This window comes from Necator americanus, chromosome I, assembly GCF_031761385.1.
Source record: "Necator americanus strain Aroian chromosome I, whole genome shotgun sequence".
NCBI lineage: Eukaryota > Metazoa > Nematoda > Chromadorea > Rhabditida > Ancylostomatidae > Necator > Necator americanus.
The window spans coordinates 27,489,248-27,506,663 of NC_087371.1; the positions used below are offsets into that span (position 1 = coordinate 27,489,248).

Sequence of the window (17,416 nt, forward strand, 5' to 3'; positions counted from 1 at the left end):
GAATTCTGGAAGAAATTTTCAAAGATCGTAATGACTGCGTAATGGCTGGAATGAAGTAAAAAAATGAAAACACAAAGTAAGAGCTACCGTTTGCTGTGAAAATTCGAAAAATTCCCTTCTACATTGAGGTACTTTCGTTCCAGTGACGTAAAAAGTTACTCCATCGAGCAAACCGATGTCCTTGACCAATCCAGTCCTTTGACTCCTGGATTTGTGTGATGTTTTCTTTCTTGCTTTTTTTGCTGTACTATTTGCAAAACACGTCTCGAACTTCACCTGCTGTATAGTAGTACTCAACATCGAAAACTTTCATGAACGCTGCCTTTAGGCCACGTTTCTTATGTTTGTCTCATTTGTTATTATTATTTTCTTAAACTTATTGGATTTGAAAGTGTTTAGTAATTGTTATGGCTTTTTTGTCTTTCTGAGAATTAGATAGAATGTCCTTATTTCGTCGTCCTATCTACACTGCGTCCGGTTAAATCTCTGAGACCGCCACTGACGCAAGCTTTGGTGTATGAATGACATGACATATAGCTGTACACAATTGAGAGGAAATGACTAAAGGCAAATAACCAGCCGAAATCTAAACTCTCAGGTACGTGTTGTGAAACCGAGAGGCATAGGAATGAAATGCATTGTGGAAAGTAAACGAGCTGGCAACAACACACGGATAACGAAGTTGCCTGAGTGTTGGTAGAGACACGAAGAAAGTTGCCTGGTGAAATCTCCTCTGATACCAGTTGTACACTTCTGTTCAGCAGTAAGTCTGGATACTGGAATGCATGCTGTTTGATAGGTGGGAATTCGGCATACTGGCGTAGGCCTCAATTCGAGGCGGAGACATCGATGCCTTCTTCGTCGGTGCCCTGCAACAAAGAGTTCTTAAAACTAACATACAGTGGTGTCAAAACGACATGAAGAACGGTGCAGTTACGGAGGCGGCTGCGCTCGAAGCGGTGCGGTGAAACGTAGCGGTTAGGATCGAGGTGGGAGTATCGTAAACTGCAACGAGGAATGGTTCTAGCAAAGGTCCTCTCTCGATGCTAGCCGCTACACTCTACCGCACCGCTTCCGTAGCTGCATCATGCGTTATGCCGTTTTGACCCTACCGTGTAGTCGGGTCAAAACGACATGAAGCACCGACATTTGCGCAAGCAGCTGTGCTCGAAGCGGAGTAGCGGTTGATATCGTGTAAGGATCCTCGCCACCGCCACCCACCTATACAGTTCGCCATGCTCCCACCTTGATTCCAACTGCTATCTCCACCTCATCGCTTGCGCAACTGTCCGTGCTTCATGTCGTTTCAAGCCAACTATTGTTAAAAGCTTGTACAGTAGGGTCAAAACAACATGAAGCATGGTTCAGTTGCGTAAGCGGTTGCGCTTGAAGTGGTGCGGTAGTGGAGCAGCGGTTAGGATAGAGTGAGGGCGCTTGCTGCCGTTCATTGCTGCTGTTCGCGAGGGTCCCACCTCGGTTCCAACCGCTATCTCTACCCTGCCGCTTCGAGCGCAACGGCTTACGCAACTGCACTGTGGTTCATTTGTTTTGACCCGACTACAATGCTGCTCCGCTCATGTTCGGGAACACATACGGGCCCCAGCTATTCTGAGCGCTGAAGCAGGAACGTGTCATACGGTCAACAGTCATACGTCATGGTACATATAATGTCGATACTTAGAAAGATCAAATATCTTCCTTTTGATTTGATCTTTTTCTGCATCTGAAATATTATTTGGATACTGCTCGTTGAATGACTGAGATGTGCGTCCAGTATGTTTTTGAGGGTTTCCATTTGCTGACTATCCCCTGTATGTGTGTGATATGCTAGGAAGCTTTGTTCTTTCAATCTTTTTCACATCCCTTGTTATCGTTTTGGTTTTCTAAAGCGATGTGCAGCAAAATCAACTGCCTGAACACTGAGAACAAGATAGAGTGTTGTTGTGTGATCATGTCAAATCCAAATGCGTTCTTTCTTTCAAGTCAGATTTTACAGTAGTGCTCAATGTCATCTTCCAGTTTCTACTGTAAATGAATTGGTACAGTTAGGACAGAAAGACCTGAAACTTGCTGCAACTGCGTAAGCGACTGCACTCAAGGAAACGTGAAGCTAGCGGTTCCGATCGAGTTGGGACCTTATCGACCGGACTTCAAAGATGATTAAGGATCTTTCCTTGATCGCAACCGTTAATTTTACCGCGCCACTTCGAACGTACCCGTTTTCGTAGTTGCACCAGGCTTCGGTTCTTTTCGACCCCACTGTAACTTGAGGATTCCACAGATAAACGTTCAATCAATCGGTGTAGTGACACTGTATTTTTACAGGAGGGGATGATCGAGAGGAAACATCTATAAAGGCAGCACTAGGAAGCTGGAAGAGGATGATCTGCAACGGCAGGTATGGAGGACACCGTCACTGCCCACTTCAGCAGGAATCAACGCTGAGAAATTGGTAAGTAACATTGTGCTCGTTTTATGTTACAGTTCTGGGCAGAGAATCTCTTCCGTTGCGGTTGCACTCACTCTGCGTAATGCCCTCAATAATGTCTTATTACCAGCCTTTAAAGACATTCACATTCTTGGAAATGTGACTAAGTTTCAGCGGGGTGATCCGATAATTCCCCTTACTTTTACATCTAATTCTCAACGATTTCGCACAGTAGCCGTCAAACATGCTTTTTTTTGTATGACGACGGCTCCGACAGGCGCCTCATGACTCTTTTTTGTTCACATTTTCTAGCACTTTCTCATTGTACATGACTAGAACTACCCAATCTTAGACAAATCCTTCCTCGTTAGTTCAATAGTTTGTTACCATATTAGGGCTCTTCAGTCGGATTCTTCGTGTAGGTGTGCATGATTAGCGGTTTTCACAGTTATCCCAAAATCCGTTTATGTTAGGGATAGTCCTCGTTTCGCTGTCAGGTCATCTTCCCTAATTTTCAGTTGTGAAATTCCAGCGACAATTTCCCCACGTTATATATGAATACTATTCCTGCGACGATCAACTATGAGATTATTTATGATAGAAATTTAATCGTTACAAACTAATATTGTCAGGCTAAGACGACCTGAAACTTGACGCAGTTATGTAAACATTTCTCGCTGCATTGAGAGTGAAGGTAGTTGTGGTCCCACCTCGACCCCAGGCGCTAGCCCCACCATATAGAGCCTGCCGTATAGAGCGCAGCCGTTTACGCGACTGCACCAAGCTTCATGTGGTTTTCACTCTACTATATCTACAAGCCACTAAAGCACACTTCTGCGCAGGTTTTGTTTCCGCGGACGCGTCGCGGCAGGCCACATTGGAGCAGAGCGACCTCGGCGTATGCTTTTACTGTTTACCATCCGTAAAGGTGAGGACATGTAAAGCTTTGTCCCTGCTTCATTTTCTGTCGTTTCTTCAATGTCGTTCTTCTCAACAGTTCTGCATCACTTTTGGTACGCTAGCTATTGCTCCTTTCCAAATTTATTGCTACGTTGTTTATACGAAAGAGATGTGTTTCTTCTAAAAACTCCCGTCCTTTTCTCTTCGCGTATGCATTCAGCTTCTGTCGTCTCCTCAGAGTCGTTGTTTAGGTAAATATAGCTTTACTTTCGATGCATTACTTCTCTTTATTCAAGTCTATTTCTACATTGCCTATATTTAAGAAGTATGTTTCTTGTGTAAGCCCCTGCTGTTTTCTTTTCATGGCTTTACGTTTTTATATTCTCTCGTTTCTTCAGAGTCGTTCCATACATTAGTCTCTCTTTACTTCCGATACGCTATTCCTTTCTTCAGGTGCTCAAAGTTACGTTGCTTATTTGGAAGAAACCAAGTGAGCACGGTGCAAGTTCGCAGGCGGTCAATGGATCTGCTTGTTGGTATCGGGGTGAAATCACCTTTACCTCAACTCGCTCGGTGGTCCCTTCACGATACTGAAAGATGAGCTACTTCGCGGTAGTAGGTTACGAAACAGTCTGACTTTTTTCGAAACACTACTGCTCTGTACTCGGGTTATTACTGCTGTGTTGATACTCCGAAGGAGGTATGGTTCCACTGTAAACCTTTGTTGCTTTCTTCTCTTGGCTTTGCTTTTCATCTCCTGTCTTCTTCAGATTCGCAGTACACAGAATCAGAAGTGAATATAGACTTATCGATTCTGAAGAAACGAGAGAAGATAAAAACGTAAAGCCATGAAAAGAAAACAGTAAGGGCTTACACAAGACACATACCTCTTAAATATAGGAAACGTAGAAATAGACTTGAATAAAGAGAAGTAATGCATCGAAAGTAAAGCTATATTTACCTGAATAACGATTCCGAAGAGACGACAGAAGCTGAATGCATACGCGAAGAGAAAAGAACGGGAGTTTTTAGAAGAAACACATCTCTTTCGTATAAACAACGTAGCAATAAATTTGGAAAGGAGCAATAGCTAGCGTACCAAAAGTGATGCAGAACTGTTGAGAAGAACGACATTGAAGGAACGACAGAAAATGAAGCAGGGACAAAGCTTCACATGTCCCCACCATCGCGGATAGTAAACAGTAAAAGCCTGCGCCGAGGTCGCTCTGCTCCAATGTGGCCTGCCGCGACGCGTCCGCGGAAACAAAATCTGCGCAGTAGTGTGCTTTAGTGGCTTGTAGGTATAGTAGGGTCAAAAACACTAAAGAAAGAGTCCCGAGCAGTGATGAGATCAGCGCTATCGTAATACCGACTAATTGTCCAATTGGATTGGAGCAATTGGACAACTGCGCGCTGTGGCCACTCCACTTAGGATGTAACGCCGCGCGCTGACACAGCGGCGTGTCGAATGCCGACAGACCATGGGTACAGAAAAACAACAGTTTTTCCCAAGATTTCCTTGCTGCAAAGAATATTTTTCGCTTACCTTGATCTTGTCAGCAGCAGGTTAAGCATAGCGCCAGTAGCGAGGCCTGTGCAGAACAAGAAAAGTGTCCAAGGGCTGACTGAAAAAGGTTTTGAGGGGCATAAAAAATCCTCTCAAGTAATTATTTTATAGATTTCTTTGATGTGTGACCAGATGAACTTACGAAATTCAGCTGAACTTGTGACCACCTCTCTTTGAAATACTTCTGTTGTGCATGGCAGCTGCGTAGGCGATTCGCACAGGCATTGCATTTTTCCTGCAAATTGTAAGATCACTGAAGCGACGAAAGAGTGAACCTGTTCATTGCAAAGAAATTTTATTTCCTGCTAGCATACGTTGTTGAGGCGGGTCTTCTGTGGTTGTGGTTATTTCGTCAACTTGACGGTTGCACTTTCCAATCTCTTGAGTTAAATACTCGCGTCGACTAAAATTCGATATAATAAAGAGAAATTTACCTAAACGTTTTCTTTTTAACCTTTTTTACTCTTTGATGAATCATGCAACATAAACAAAGCTAAGACTGGATAACAACTTGAAACTTGAACAAACTTACAAGATGTTCTCACTCACTGCTACACATTCAGCTCCGTGCAGGACCCAAGCGCACTCAGGATCACCCATGGACAGGCATTCCGTGCAGGTGTGCTGTCGCTTACACATCGACGATGGGAGTAGAATTAGCTAAACCGATAAAATAGTAAGTTCACATGATCTCGTGTGTGTGCGCGTGTGTGTGTGGTGTGTGATTGTGTGTGTGATTTATTGTGCGGGCTTTATTTCCAGTTGACTATTTGACTACCCTCTTTTTCCAACTTGACTTGCTTGATTGTGAAACCACCTGTTTCGCAGCCAAATTCATTCTTCACTGCGCTTTGGACTTAAAGACATCACCTAACAAATCTGGCGTGGTATGGATTTTCGCTGGAGTATATCTATATCGGGTTGTAGACTATGAATACAGTGGTGATTCTCCCTGGATCACTGTAACAGACGGCTCCGGAACGCTGCTTCTTACGACGTCCTCCATTGCAACGCGCCACCCCTGCGCCTCGCCACGCCTGCGATTCTTCGAATGAATTGCGCATCGGGGCGTCCGAATGGATTTTCGACGAATCGCAGGTGGGGGCGGGGCACACAGGTGGCGTCTTGCAATAGAAGACATCGTACGAAACAACGTTTCGGAGCCGTCTGTTTACAGTGGTCCAGGGAGAGGTGAGCGGAATCACCTCTTTATTGATAGTCCACAACCCGATATAGATATACCCCAACGAAAATTCATACCACGCCAGATTCGTGGGGTGATGCAATTTAAAGGCAGCATGAAGTTGAGGGGGAAACGAAACTCCGAGTAACCCACAGAGTTCTTGTTGTCGATTACGGAACCGAGGGAGACTCCGCTCAACTTCTCTTAATCGTTGTAAAAAAAAGTGGCGTAGGAACGGCGTTTGTTCCTATGAGGTACGTTGGAACACGTCCCATTGTACACGCTCTGTTCCTTCAGCGGCCTTTTCACTGGTTTCGATTTACTTTAATATGGTGGCGAGGAGGTATCACTGATCCTCAACCGCTCATTCGTGAACGCGGCGCGTGCTCTAGGGCAATGCGTTCCGCTTAGGGATGAACACTGTCTTCCGTTGTTACGACAATTAGCGGGAAGCTAAGCGGAGCCACGCTGGCTTCGGTAATCTATAACCCGAACTCTACGGATTCCCTGGGGTTTCCTACTACGTCAATTGCGAGTCTTGTGCACGCGCCGCATTTTCCGGGCCGTTTTTTTACGGCAATTAGGAAGAAATGGACGGAATCACTCTCCTCTCCATAATCTGCTATCCCGTATACGAATACTCCACCTGAAATCCGTACCACCTCAGATTCGTGGAGTGATGCCTTTAAGAGGAAAATCGCAACGTGGAACCTGACGGAAGCTGATTATTCAGCTTGACCGTCTGGACGAGAATCTCGCACATACAACCGCTGTAATCTTATAATACAAGCCTGATATGTGCTGTAATAGGACAACTGAATTATATCAACTTGTAGTTTACCTATAGTAGTTCAATAATGAGATCAAAAGGAAATAAGTTACGGTGCAGTTCCGTAAGCTCCTGTGCTCGCAGTCAAGATCGAGTGCGGGCCCATGCTCATTGCTGTAGTTCGCAATGGTCCCACCTCACTTCCAAACGCTATTTTCACCGCGCCGCTTCGAGCGCAGCTGTTTACGCAACTGCAGTGCCCTTCACTTCGTTTTGATACAAGTATGTATGTTTCTATGAACAGAAGGGAAAGAAACAAAGCGTAAATGATCCTAATAGGATTTTGTTTTTCGGGACTTAAGCAAAAATCTACGCACCTGGGTTGGAGTGAGGATCAACAGCTTCTTTGTAGTTTGTTGATTTGGCCGTCGTTCGAGGTGTGCTGTTAGAGAAACGATTGGTGAGGACGCCTAAAGAGTGAACACATTTCTTTAAAACGCTTATCTAAACTCTGAAAATCAAGAAAATCTTCGAAAATTACTTGGAGCACCCCATTCCAGAAGGAGTTATGATAAGACTGCTTTGGAGTGAAATCTCACCTCAACCGCTTTGACGGAAGAGACGTGACGCGCCTCCGCTTCGGCTGTATTCTTGATAACTTTGAATATTTTGCCCTGATCAGTGGCAATGAAGAACACCGTACTGTGACGACCAGCCAAATCTGCATTGCTGTTCTGAGAAGATATTTAAGTATGTATGCGTAATACCTACCGACAATATTCTCCTGTATGAGTATCTCAGCAAACCGGTCACTACCATAATGTACAAACAAAGGTGAGGTGGACAACTCTGGAATGTTTTGAATCAATCCCCACAATCTTACCCTTATTCGAAAAGATTTGCTCACTTACTAGTAGGAACTAGAGGATTGTTTCGGATATAAGTGTGCTCGTAAGTGTCATTTGCTCTCGGGCAATTTGCTTTTTTGTTACGAAAAGCACTAGCCATAGTCTGCGACACGGTGGCTCGCGAATAGGCGCACACCGCCGACGATCCAAGGCCAGCAAGTTGGGATCGGAAGGCGCCATACAGAAAATGAGCACCAGTAGTCACCGAAGCTAACTAGAAATGCTTGGATGAAACTTTGTCTTCAGAACTTGTGAGTTCGAATCGTTTAACCGTTCACCTGGTTGAAATAGAGTGTGTCCTGGTCCTTGCCCTCGATAGCACAATCCAGACGGCTTTTCACAAAAGACGTCCACTCATGTTGGTGCTTTCCTCTGAAACTCGTTCTTTAATGTATTTGTTTAATGACGTGATGCTAGAAACGTACGTTCCGCCGGTATCATCTCGGCAAACTCGACCAATTCGAGCAACTCGTCGCAGTCCGCAGCCTTCACTTTCTGAGGGAGGTTCAGAGAAGAATGCCAGGACTTCCTGAAACCTAATGACATGTGTTCGCTTCTCTTTTTTTTTGCTAATTCTCGTACATTAATGCTAAGGAAACGCCTGGAGGATTCGAAAGACCGTTCGATTGCTCGATCTGAATATGATTTTGGTGCCAGATGTTTTGAAACCGAGCGAACGCAGTGCATTTTCAATAGGGACAAGGAAAAGGGAACAGGAAGGGGCTATCGAGCAGAGAAAAACCGTGCGCTGCTGTAAAAGGGTCGTGCTGAGCGGCATAGTTGAACATATGCCACGTCGAGTATATGTGACGAGTGACGGCAAGAAAATATGAGCATGCGTACAAAAATTAGTCCATGAATTGCCATTTGAAGATAATCGGGAAGTTCTGCACGCTGATTATCGCTGATTTTCAAATTATTTTGTAGACATAAAGGTGAATGGAACCGGTAGACTAACATTTTTATTCTCTGTGAGTTTGACGAACTGTGCACCGTCCGTTTGCGACTCTCCTCTTCCTGTTCGTAGCATATCCGAAGTGCCGACTTTGAGGGGATCCTTTCTCATCAACAGAAGTTCCGTTGACGAATAGTCCGGTGCTGAAATCACTCTTGTACTTCCTTAGTATCGTCTACCTCGTAAGGCCTCTTTTACCTACCATTGGCTGTGTACAAGTAGCGACCAGAAAATAAAAACGGCGCTATGACGTCGGGAGCATGCGGTGCGAGGCCGTCTCCAGCAAACATCCTACGAGGACCTAAGAAGATTCTAGTATTGTTAGAAAGAGAGAAGAGAGAGATCCGAATTCGAACACTCACTCCGCTCTCCTTCAACGAAATTCGCGCATGTAGGATTAAGTCCATGAGTGCCACAGACTACGAAACCAGTCTGAGTGAGGTAGAAGGTGCGAATAAAGTTATCACATAAGTGCTGAAATATTTTATGATATTATTGCATTTATTATATTATATTTGAGGATAGGTACCCAAGAAACATTATTAATCGTATGAAGTCCTTTCGAATATTGCGCGAAAGCTAGTGCTTCGCTTATCTCCTGACGAAAGTTTAAAACAAAAAACAGAAAGGGAGAAAAGAACAAATTTTAAGAAAAAGTGAAACAAATATAACAAAAAAGTAAATGTTTGAAAGATAAATGACGTCTCCTAATTCCCTTATGCCCAACTCAAAAAAGAAAAAAAAACGATGCGGGAATGAAAACCCAGACTTAGAATTAGATGCCGGTCGAGGGCTATTAGTGATTTTCTGATTTTACGCTTTCCCTCATGAACCATATAGCAGATACTACTATCCTGACGAATTTCTCTGGAAACCCAGCTCTACACATTTTTGATCGGACTAATTTCTACTACGATTTCGAGAAAATAAAATTCTAGGTGAGGACAAATCCTCCTCGATCCGAATGTCATCCTATGTCAAGATCTGTGCAGGTTTTAATCTTGGAGGGCGGTTAGGTCTCTATAAAAACTCATAGTTGTGGTGGTCCGTTACATTATTATACTCAACCGACAAGGTGATTGTTAGCCGATATGTTGTCCTCTGAGTTTGTTTATCATTTGAATACTTTCTGTAGCGTGAGAAGCTTGAGAGGATAAATCACAGATTTCTTTGATTTTTTCAGGCTCTAACGAAGGCGTCAACGCCGAAATGTTAGCTGTTAGTTTTTAGTTAATACCAACCTTGATTAGAGTTCATGCAAATCGATAACAAAGATGTTGAAGAGGATTTAGAAGTGTCCTGGTGGCAGGATTTTCCCAAGAACAAAAAATGGGATTCTAGTTCGAAGTTTTTTTGAACGCAGTATATGACATTAATGATTAATTCTCTTTAGTTTTTGATTGAGTATGCAAAACAGATGTTTTTATGTGCCTCCGTTCTATCGCCGCCTTCAAGATACAATCTCTCCTAACCCACAAACACATATCCGAAAATAACTTGGAAAATAAAATAGGAATTTATTTTTAAGAAAAAAGTGCATAGTTATGTTATTCACTAAATTTTACGAATAATAGAAAGAGAACGGAGAAAGGAACAGAACGTGCATAAATACATTCTTGGGACACGTTTTAATGCATAGCGAATGAAATAATAGATGAGTAATAGTGGTAATAAATAGCGAATGAAATAATAGTAAGTAAAATAATGACAAATACTAATAAAAGATTATAAAATCAGGTGTTCTGCGCCGCTACGACCGCTATTTTCGCGCTGATGAATTCGAATTGGTGGCGGTAACTGCAGGAGAAGAAGAAACGGCTATTTGTATGTTACTGGATTGGGAAAAAAGTCACAAAGATAGGTAAGTGGTATGTGTCAAATATATATTATGGGACTGACCAATGATGTGGTTTTCTTCGTGCATTCCAAGCGATCGTTACTGGATGTGGCCCAGTCGTACTTGAATGCAATGGACAAAGGAGCGATACTCACATTGAACACTGCGTTCCTAGACATAAATTCTGAGACTGAGAAATCTGTGAAGGAAGAACATCCTTGCCCTTTGTTTTCGATGTATGAGAGTCTTTAATAAGCGGGGTTGTGACATTAGTCATTCGTTGTGCAAATTGCCAGTTAGAAAGGAATCTCCACTAAGAGTCTCTAGTTTTCTCAGAAATATGTGATTGGTAATGTCAAAACGGGCCAGTGTAGCGTAGTTGGTAAGAGGTTACGCTGTGATTACACGGTCGGTGGATGGTTCGAAACTGCAATAGAGCCAACCAAGCCTTACTTACCGCTGGGGTTGATAAATTTGTATCTGATTCTTCTAAGAGGATGAAAACTTTGACTAGATGCATTGCCCAACCCCTGCAAGTCATATTATAGGCCAGATACGCGTTGGGAAACCCCAAACGATTGTGAGTTGATGTGAACGCGATGGCGCGTCCCAAGCGGATTGATTAACGCCAGACACTTTATCGTTCTCCCATCTAACTCCACAATCACATTGTATCCTCACATGACAACCAGTTCAATCAAATCTTTCTCGTTTTGAAAAAAAGAAAAACATCCTAAAGACATTATCGAGAACGGGGGTGGGGAGGAAGAAAAGAGAAATAGAGCAGCTTTGTACTTGCTGTGGGTTTGTAAGAAAAAAAAGGATTATCTACACGCATGTTCTCAGAAATATGTGATTGTTTTATGTAAGTAATTTCATCCTAAATATACTACAAGTGATAATCGCGTAATATGCGCTGAAATCATGAGTACTAACTTCTTTCAAAATTGATTTCCAATTTTTTTTTTTTAGCGTAACAAGCATTAACTGGTTTAATGCAGTTTAAAGACAGCGTGCCAACTCTACGTGTTCGCTGTAGGTTCCGGATCACGTCAAAATCGTGATACGATGCCATTCACCGGTAACATCTCGAAAATATTTTATTTATCCGTCTTACTAATGTCTCTTAATGATTTAACGGAATTTATGAGATTTAAAACGTATGATTGGAAGAGTTGAATCCTACTGAAAATTTACCATCCGCAGCTGTTTAAAGAGAGCATACCACGAATCTGAGGTGGAGCGGATTTAAAGGCATCACCCCACGAATCTGAGGTGGTACGGATTTCAGATGGAGTATTCGTATAAGGATAGGAGGGATAGTAGATTATGAACAGGGGGGTGATTCCGTCCATTTCTTCCTAATTGCGGTAAAAAAACAGCCTGGAAGATATGGCTTTCGGGTGTTCTGGCGCACCATTTTCTAAAAGGAGTTCGACTGGAGCGCGCCAGCCTTGTGCATCTTCCGGGCCGTTTTTTACCGCCGAATACTCCACCTGAAATCCGTACCACTTCAGATTCGTGGAGTGATGCCTTTAAAGCTGCATTAGATCCGACAACTCCCAAAATCTAGTTATCGCTTATCCCACACAAAAACGGAAGAATGTTGCAGTAACGATTTGAATTGTTTGGAGATAATGTGGCGCATAACTACGTATAACTGCAAAAAAGGGACGAAGAACTGTTTCAGCGCTACACTCAAGAAATTCAAAAATTACCTCCCTCCGAGCAAAACATACAATCCGTAACTGTGTAGTAACACTAGCGAATCGTCCGTTGAGAACCGCAATCGGCTCGTAGCTGAAAAAACCACGATAACTCCTATTTTTGAAAACAAATCCAGTGGTTTTAATATTCCCCTACAACTAGATTCTCAGCAAATTTTACAGGTGACTTTTTTCATGTTCTATACTCCTAAAAAAGTTCCTTACAAATAAGTTTGAATTGAATTAATTTACATAATTAATTTTAAAAAATACTAGCAATATAATTTTTTGCAAGAGCTTTTCAACAGTTTAGATTTAAACGTTTGACAGTTTCACATTTAATACGACTCCTTTCAAGCTAATATATATTTTATTTATTATTGTTTGTTATTTTATAGTTAGTTATAATTTAATGGATTTATTATTATTGTTTATTATCGTATTAGAATATCGTAATAGTCAAAACTTTAAGAAGTCCAAAAAAAAAGATGGAAGTAGAGAAGAAATATGAAGAAATAAAATAGCTGTAAAAGAAGTAATTCTAGGATAAGATTGTCCAAACTCGAATAACGCTGAATAAAGGGATGCTTCCAAAATAAGGATATTTTCCATGCTATTTTTGTGGGGTCGACTGTTCATCGGAGATATCAGGAACTACTTTAAATCTGAACAATATGTTTACATTGGAGTTTTCAACGTGGGCGTTTTCATCGTGAGGTTTTTGGGTAGAATTATTATATGAAAGGATCAGCCTCGATTTTCAACAGTAAAAGCAAATCCAGAAATCTGGTTCTTAGCAATGAATAACGACTCCCTACTTTAAAGGCATCACTCCACGAATCTGAGGTGGTACGGATTCCAGGTGGAGTATTCGCATGCGGGTTAGCAAATTATGGAGAAGGGGTGATTCCGTCCATTTCTTTCTAATTGCCGTAGAAAACGGCCCGGAAGATACTGCTTCGAGCGTTCTGGCGCACTATTTTCTACAAGGAGTTCGACTGGACGCGCGCCAGCCCTGTGCGGCGCCGCATCTTCTGGGCCGGTTTTCGCGGCAGTTAGGAAGAAATGGACGGAATCACCCTCCTCTCCATTATCTACTATCCCTTATAGGAATACTCCTGAAATCTGCACTACCTCAGATTCGTGGGGTGATGCCTTTAACCGCACTCCAGCCTAGTCAGGGGACATAGGATATCAGCAACTTCGGCACTTTTTCTTTCTATAAATACTGTCCTAGTTCTAAGGTACATATTTTATACAGCAGAAAAGACAGTTATTGCATTCTTTTTCAGTCTCTTTTTTCCTTCCGTAATATGTGAAGTAAAAAAAAGTGAAGTGCAGAAAGGAACGAACGAATTTCATTTATTTTTTTCTTTTGGAAAAACTGTAATAAGCTAAACAAGCGTCTGGCTGCTATGGCGACAGTGGATTTACAGTACATTCTTTCAATATCGCACTTACGGCGACAACGGAATGCAAAGGGTTAACTTAGGAACATTCTACCAGTAAACAAGAGAAGAACAAAAACACAAAATTTGCATTTATCAACGCTGTTAAATCGGGTTCCATAACTTTTCTATAATTTTTCCGTTTTATTGACAGCTACAGTATGTTATCGTATTTAGAGATGTTATTCTGCACTTCTCTCATCATTTCGGTAGAGATTAGCACTTACACCGTGCTTTCGCCTCATAATGTGGTTGGACTTTGGAAATGTGCCGTTTTGTGAGTCTCATACGAACATTTGTTATAGGCGGCACTTTTGAAGTTGTTCTGGAATTGCATTAGAGGTTCCCGGTGCTAAAACACTCTATTTTTCACACCGAAGCAAATTGGGCATCTGTCACTATCACACCTATCGAACAAATATAATACTATCCGCCAAGCGCAAAGATTCTCTGGTCCGATGGATTATAATGGATATTAACTTATAGATAGTTCGGTCAAGTTTTCGTTCCTAGTCCTGTCCTAACAGAGTATCGCAAATATTAGTATCAAATAATACAAAATGTAAAATGTAATTAAATATTATTAAATATAAGTAGGTATTTTCTAACATCTTTTTTTGGCTACCAATCGATTTGGAATGCTGATCTGAAGGAAGAAAAAATAGTGGACCTTACACTTATTGTAATCCTTCGAGGGGCTTTGGAAAGCTGAAAACTACAAAGAGAGAAATTTGCCGTTTCTCTCGTGCATTTCAAAGAAGACTTAGAAAAAACAAACAACTCGGTTGCATACGGTTCACGCAAAATGGGATGGTGAATGAGGTCAGGCTCCATTTTAAGGAAATGAAACGTTGAAAAATGTAGATTAACAGAAAAGAAGGAGGTTAGGCTAAACAAAATCACGCACCATTAGTGAGATCGAAAAACGGTACACTGTGCGCCGATGAGGTGCAGCAGGCTGTTGGGAGCAGTAAGGCGACGACAATAAGGAAGGCGATCATGAACCGACTGTCAGTGGAAGTGTCATCTGATGCGTGTGTCTGTATGTGTCGTCAAGATGTCAGCCAGAGCATCGGCAGCTAAAATGAACTATTTCTACGAGCAGAAATCGCGAAATCGCACGTTTGAGATGAAAGATAGCGCCTAATTGGGTCAAAGTTCTTAGGAAAAACTAGCAAAAGTGTACTCAGGAAATGAAAGAAACGAGATGGAGGGAATTGAAAAAAGGATCGCGCAAAAATCACACGGACAAGGGATCCATTCTTGATTCTCGACGAACACTGCTCGGCGCTCGTTTGACGACAGCTGCTCAACGCCATTTCTTACACTGCCGTAGCCATTGTTCAATGGTTTTTTTGTGGATCGGTCGGAGGTTCAGCTTGAAATGAAAACAGGGTCAGTCAAGCGGATATATTACAACTAAAGTGAGCCAGCAGAAACCAATGGATGCTGCCGCGGGCCGTTCTTTCTTCTCGCTGGAGAGGTGGGGAAGGGAGTTAGAACAAGCTGCTTTTATTGCGCTGTAAGTCGCCACGTGATACTGTCACAGAGTTGGTAGGTGCTTCGCCTAAACTCATTTGGAACTCTCGGAGTTGTGCGAAGAAAATAAGCGAAGCAAATAAAGAAGCGAGTGCCACCTTCATCCAGAATGTGATGCTTTTTAGCAGTAAAAAATAGAATAGAATAACAAGCACAGCTAGACATGCCTTCCTGGCTCTACATATATGTAGGATCGGCCACGGTTTAAAGGAATTATTAGCTAATCAATTAATTAACTATTTATGCTCATCTAATCATCACATAAGGGGATAACGAGGCAGCAGCGTCTACGAACGTGTACAGTATAAATAATGACAGAACAAAAACTTATTTTTTATAGCCACCCTCTTTTCATTTTTCGAATTCTTGTAAATGATCTTTTGGAAAGTTTTTTCCTACCAATTAATAGCAATGCTATCCTGAATCCACAACGATTCACTTAAAGGCATCACCCCACGAATCTGAGGTGGTACGGATTTCAGGTGGAGTATTCTTATACGGGATAGTAGATTATGGGGAGGGGAGTGATTCCGTCCATTTTTCCCTGTATCAGTGGAAACGGACGACACCGGAATGCTGTTTCTTATGACGGCTTTCGTTGCAATGCGCAACGTTTGCGCCCCGCCCAACTCCGCCTCGCCTGCATATTCGTTGAAGAGCCATTCGGACGAATCGCAGGAGGAAGGCGGCGCAAGGGAGGCGCGCTGCAATAGAGGACATCATAAGAAACAGCATTCCGGGTTGTCCGTTCCCACTGATACAGGGAGAAATCAACGGAATCACCGCCATCTCTATAATCTACTATCCCGTATGCAATTACTCCACCTGAAATCCGTACCACCTCAGATTTGTGAGGTGATGCCTTTAAGCCAACTCAAAACATGAGAAAAAGAGATATTCCAGTTAAAAGTTAGAATGGAAGAAGTAAAAATGTGCCTGCACAACAATGGTAAGCGTCAGATGGAAGCTTTTAACGCTGTTAAATTAGTAGTATTTTAGTTTTGCTAATTTAATTCTGTAGATCTTCACGTTCCAACTACTATAACATTTTCTAAACATAAATACATATGTGACAACTTCAAACAAGAAATTATCAATCATCTAGGCATGACAAACTTGAAACAACTCGATATCTTTGACAAAGGTGAAGTGTAATCAGATTGCTCAGATCCAAAACGTAAACAAGGGAAGCGACGAATGAAGTATGAAGTTTTAGCAAAACACGAGACACTAAGGCGATAAAGAAAAGGAAGAGAATATGAAGCAGCCCAAAACAGTTGACTAGAAATTAGAAACAATGGAAATGAAAACACGAAAAAAAGAAAAGAAAGCACTTTTGTTAATCAGAAGTGAACCGTGGTGAATTTTTCCGAAGTAGAAGTGAACGGATCATCGTAGTCATGAATTAAAGAAATATGATATAATAATTACTGAGAAAAGAATAGTGAAGAAGAAAGAGAAAAAACAATCTATAAGGTTGTTCTTTTCAAAAAACTAAAAAAAAGAGAAAAGAAAAGAGTTAGTAGTAAGATTTTTTCTCACAAAGACTTTTAACGTTTACAAAGAATCTGCAATTTTGTACCGTTTTCATTTCTAAAGCAGATCGTAAACTAAGAATAGCACAATGGTTTGATTCCCATTGAAGATTCTCGGTGTCAGCTAAAATGCAGGTTCCACACTAATCTTCAGTGTTCTTAGGCAGAGTTCCTCTTTAACCAGTTTCCAACCGGGATTTCGTGAAGGGAAAAATCCGCTAAGTTCGTAGTAGGCACTGACTAACGACTCTTCGATCTTTACGTATACGTTTCTTTTGTTTTTGAAGAAACGACTACATGGCAGGAATACACGTTTGTGATGAGTTTCATTTGATGCGATTGAATTTTCTTCCCTTGCTAGATGTAAGTTCTTACAAAGAATATATCCTGCCTATCAGTGTACGTAATCTTGTATTTAAAACTAAGTTTTTTGCTCTGAACTCATAACACTGCTCCACAGTGTTGTGTGGCGCAGTTGATAAGATTGATTGCGGTGCGATTTGCACAGTGTACGGTTCGAAACCGCAGTACAGCCAACCACACCATTCATCCCTCCAAGATCGATAAATTCTTACCAGACTTGTCCAGGAGGATTAAAAGACTGGCCTGATACATCGGCTAGCTTCCTTAAAGGCATCACT

General features: G+C 41.9%; 1 protein-coding gene across 1 annotated transcript; it reads right to left on the minus strand.

The window, feature by feature from the left end:
• Positions 1-757: 757 nt before the first annotated feature.
• RB195_007030 (uncharacterized protein) lies at positions 758-14,702 on the minus strand (the record flags this gene model as incomplete). Its single annotated transcript, XM_064180438.1, has 17 exons — positions 758-869; positions 4,875-4,953; positions 5,038-5,130; positions 5,210-5,298; positions 5,428-5,555; positions 7,225-7,317; positions 7,447-7,568; positions 7,619-7,696; positions 7,759-7,969; positions 8,034-8,127; positions 8,181-8,284; positions 8,714-8,853; positions 8,913-9,011; positions 9,073-9,184; positions 10,610-10,718; positions 12,266-12,347; positions 14,609-14,702. 17 exons carry the CDS (start codon positions 14,700-14,702, stop codon positions 758-760), a joined length of 1,839 nt encoding a protein of 612 aa, XP_064037310.1.
• Between the last annotated feature and the right edge of the window lie 2,714 nt (positions 14,703-17,416).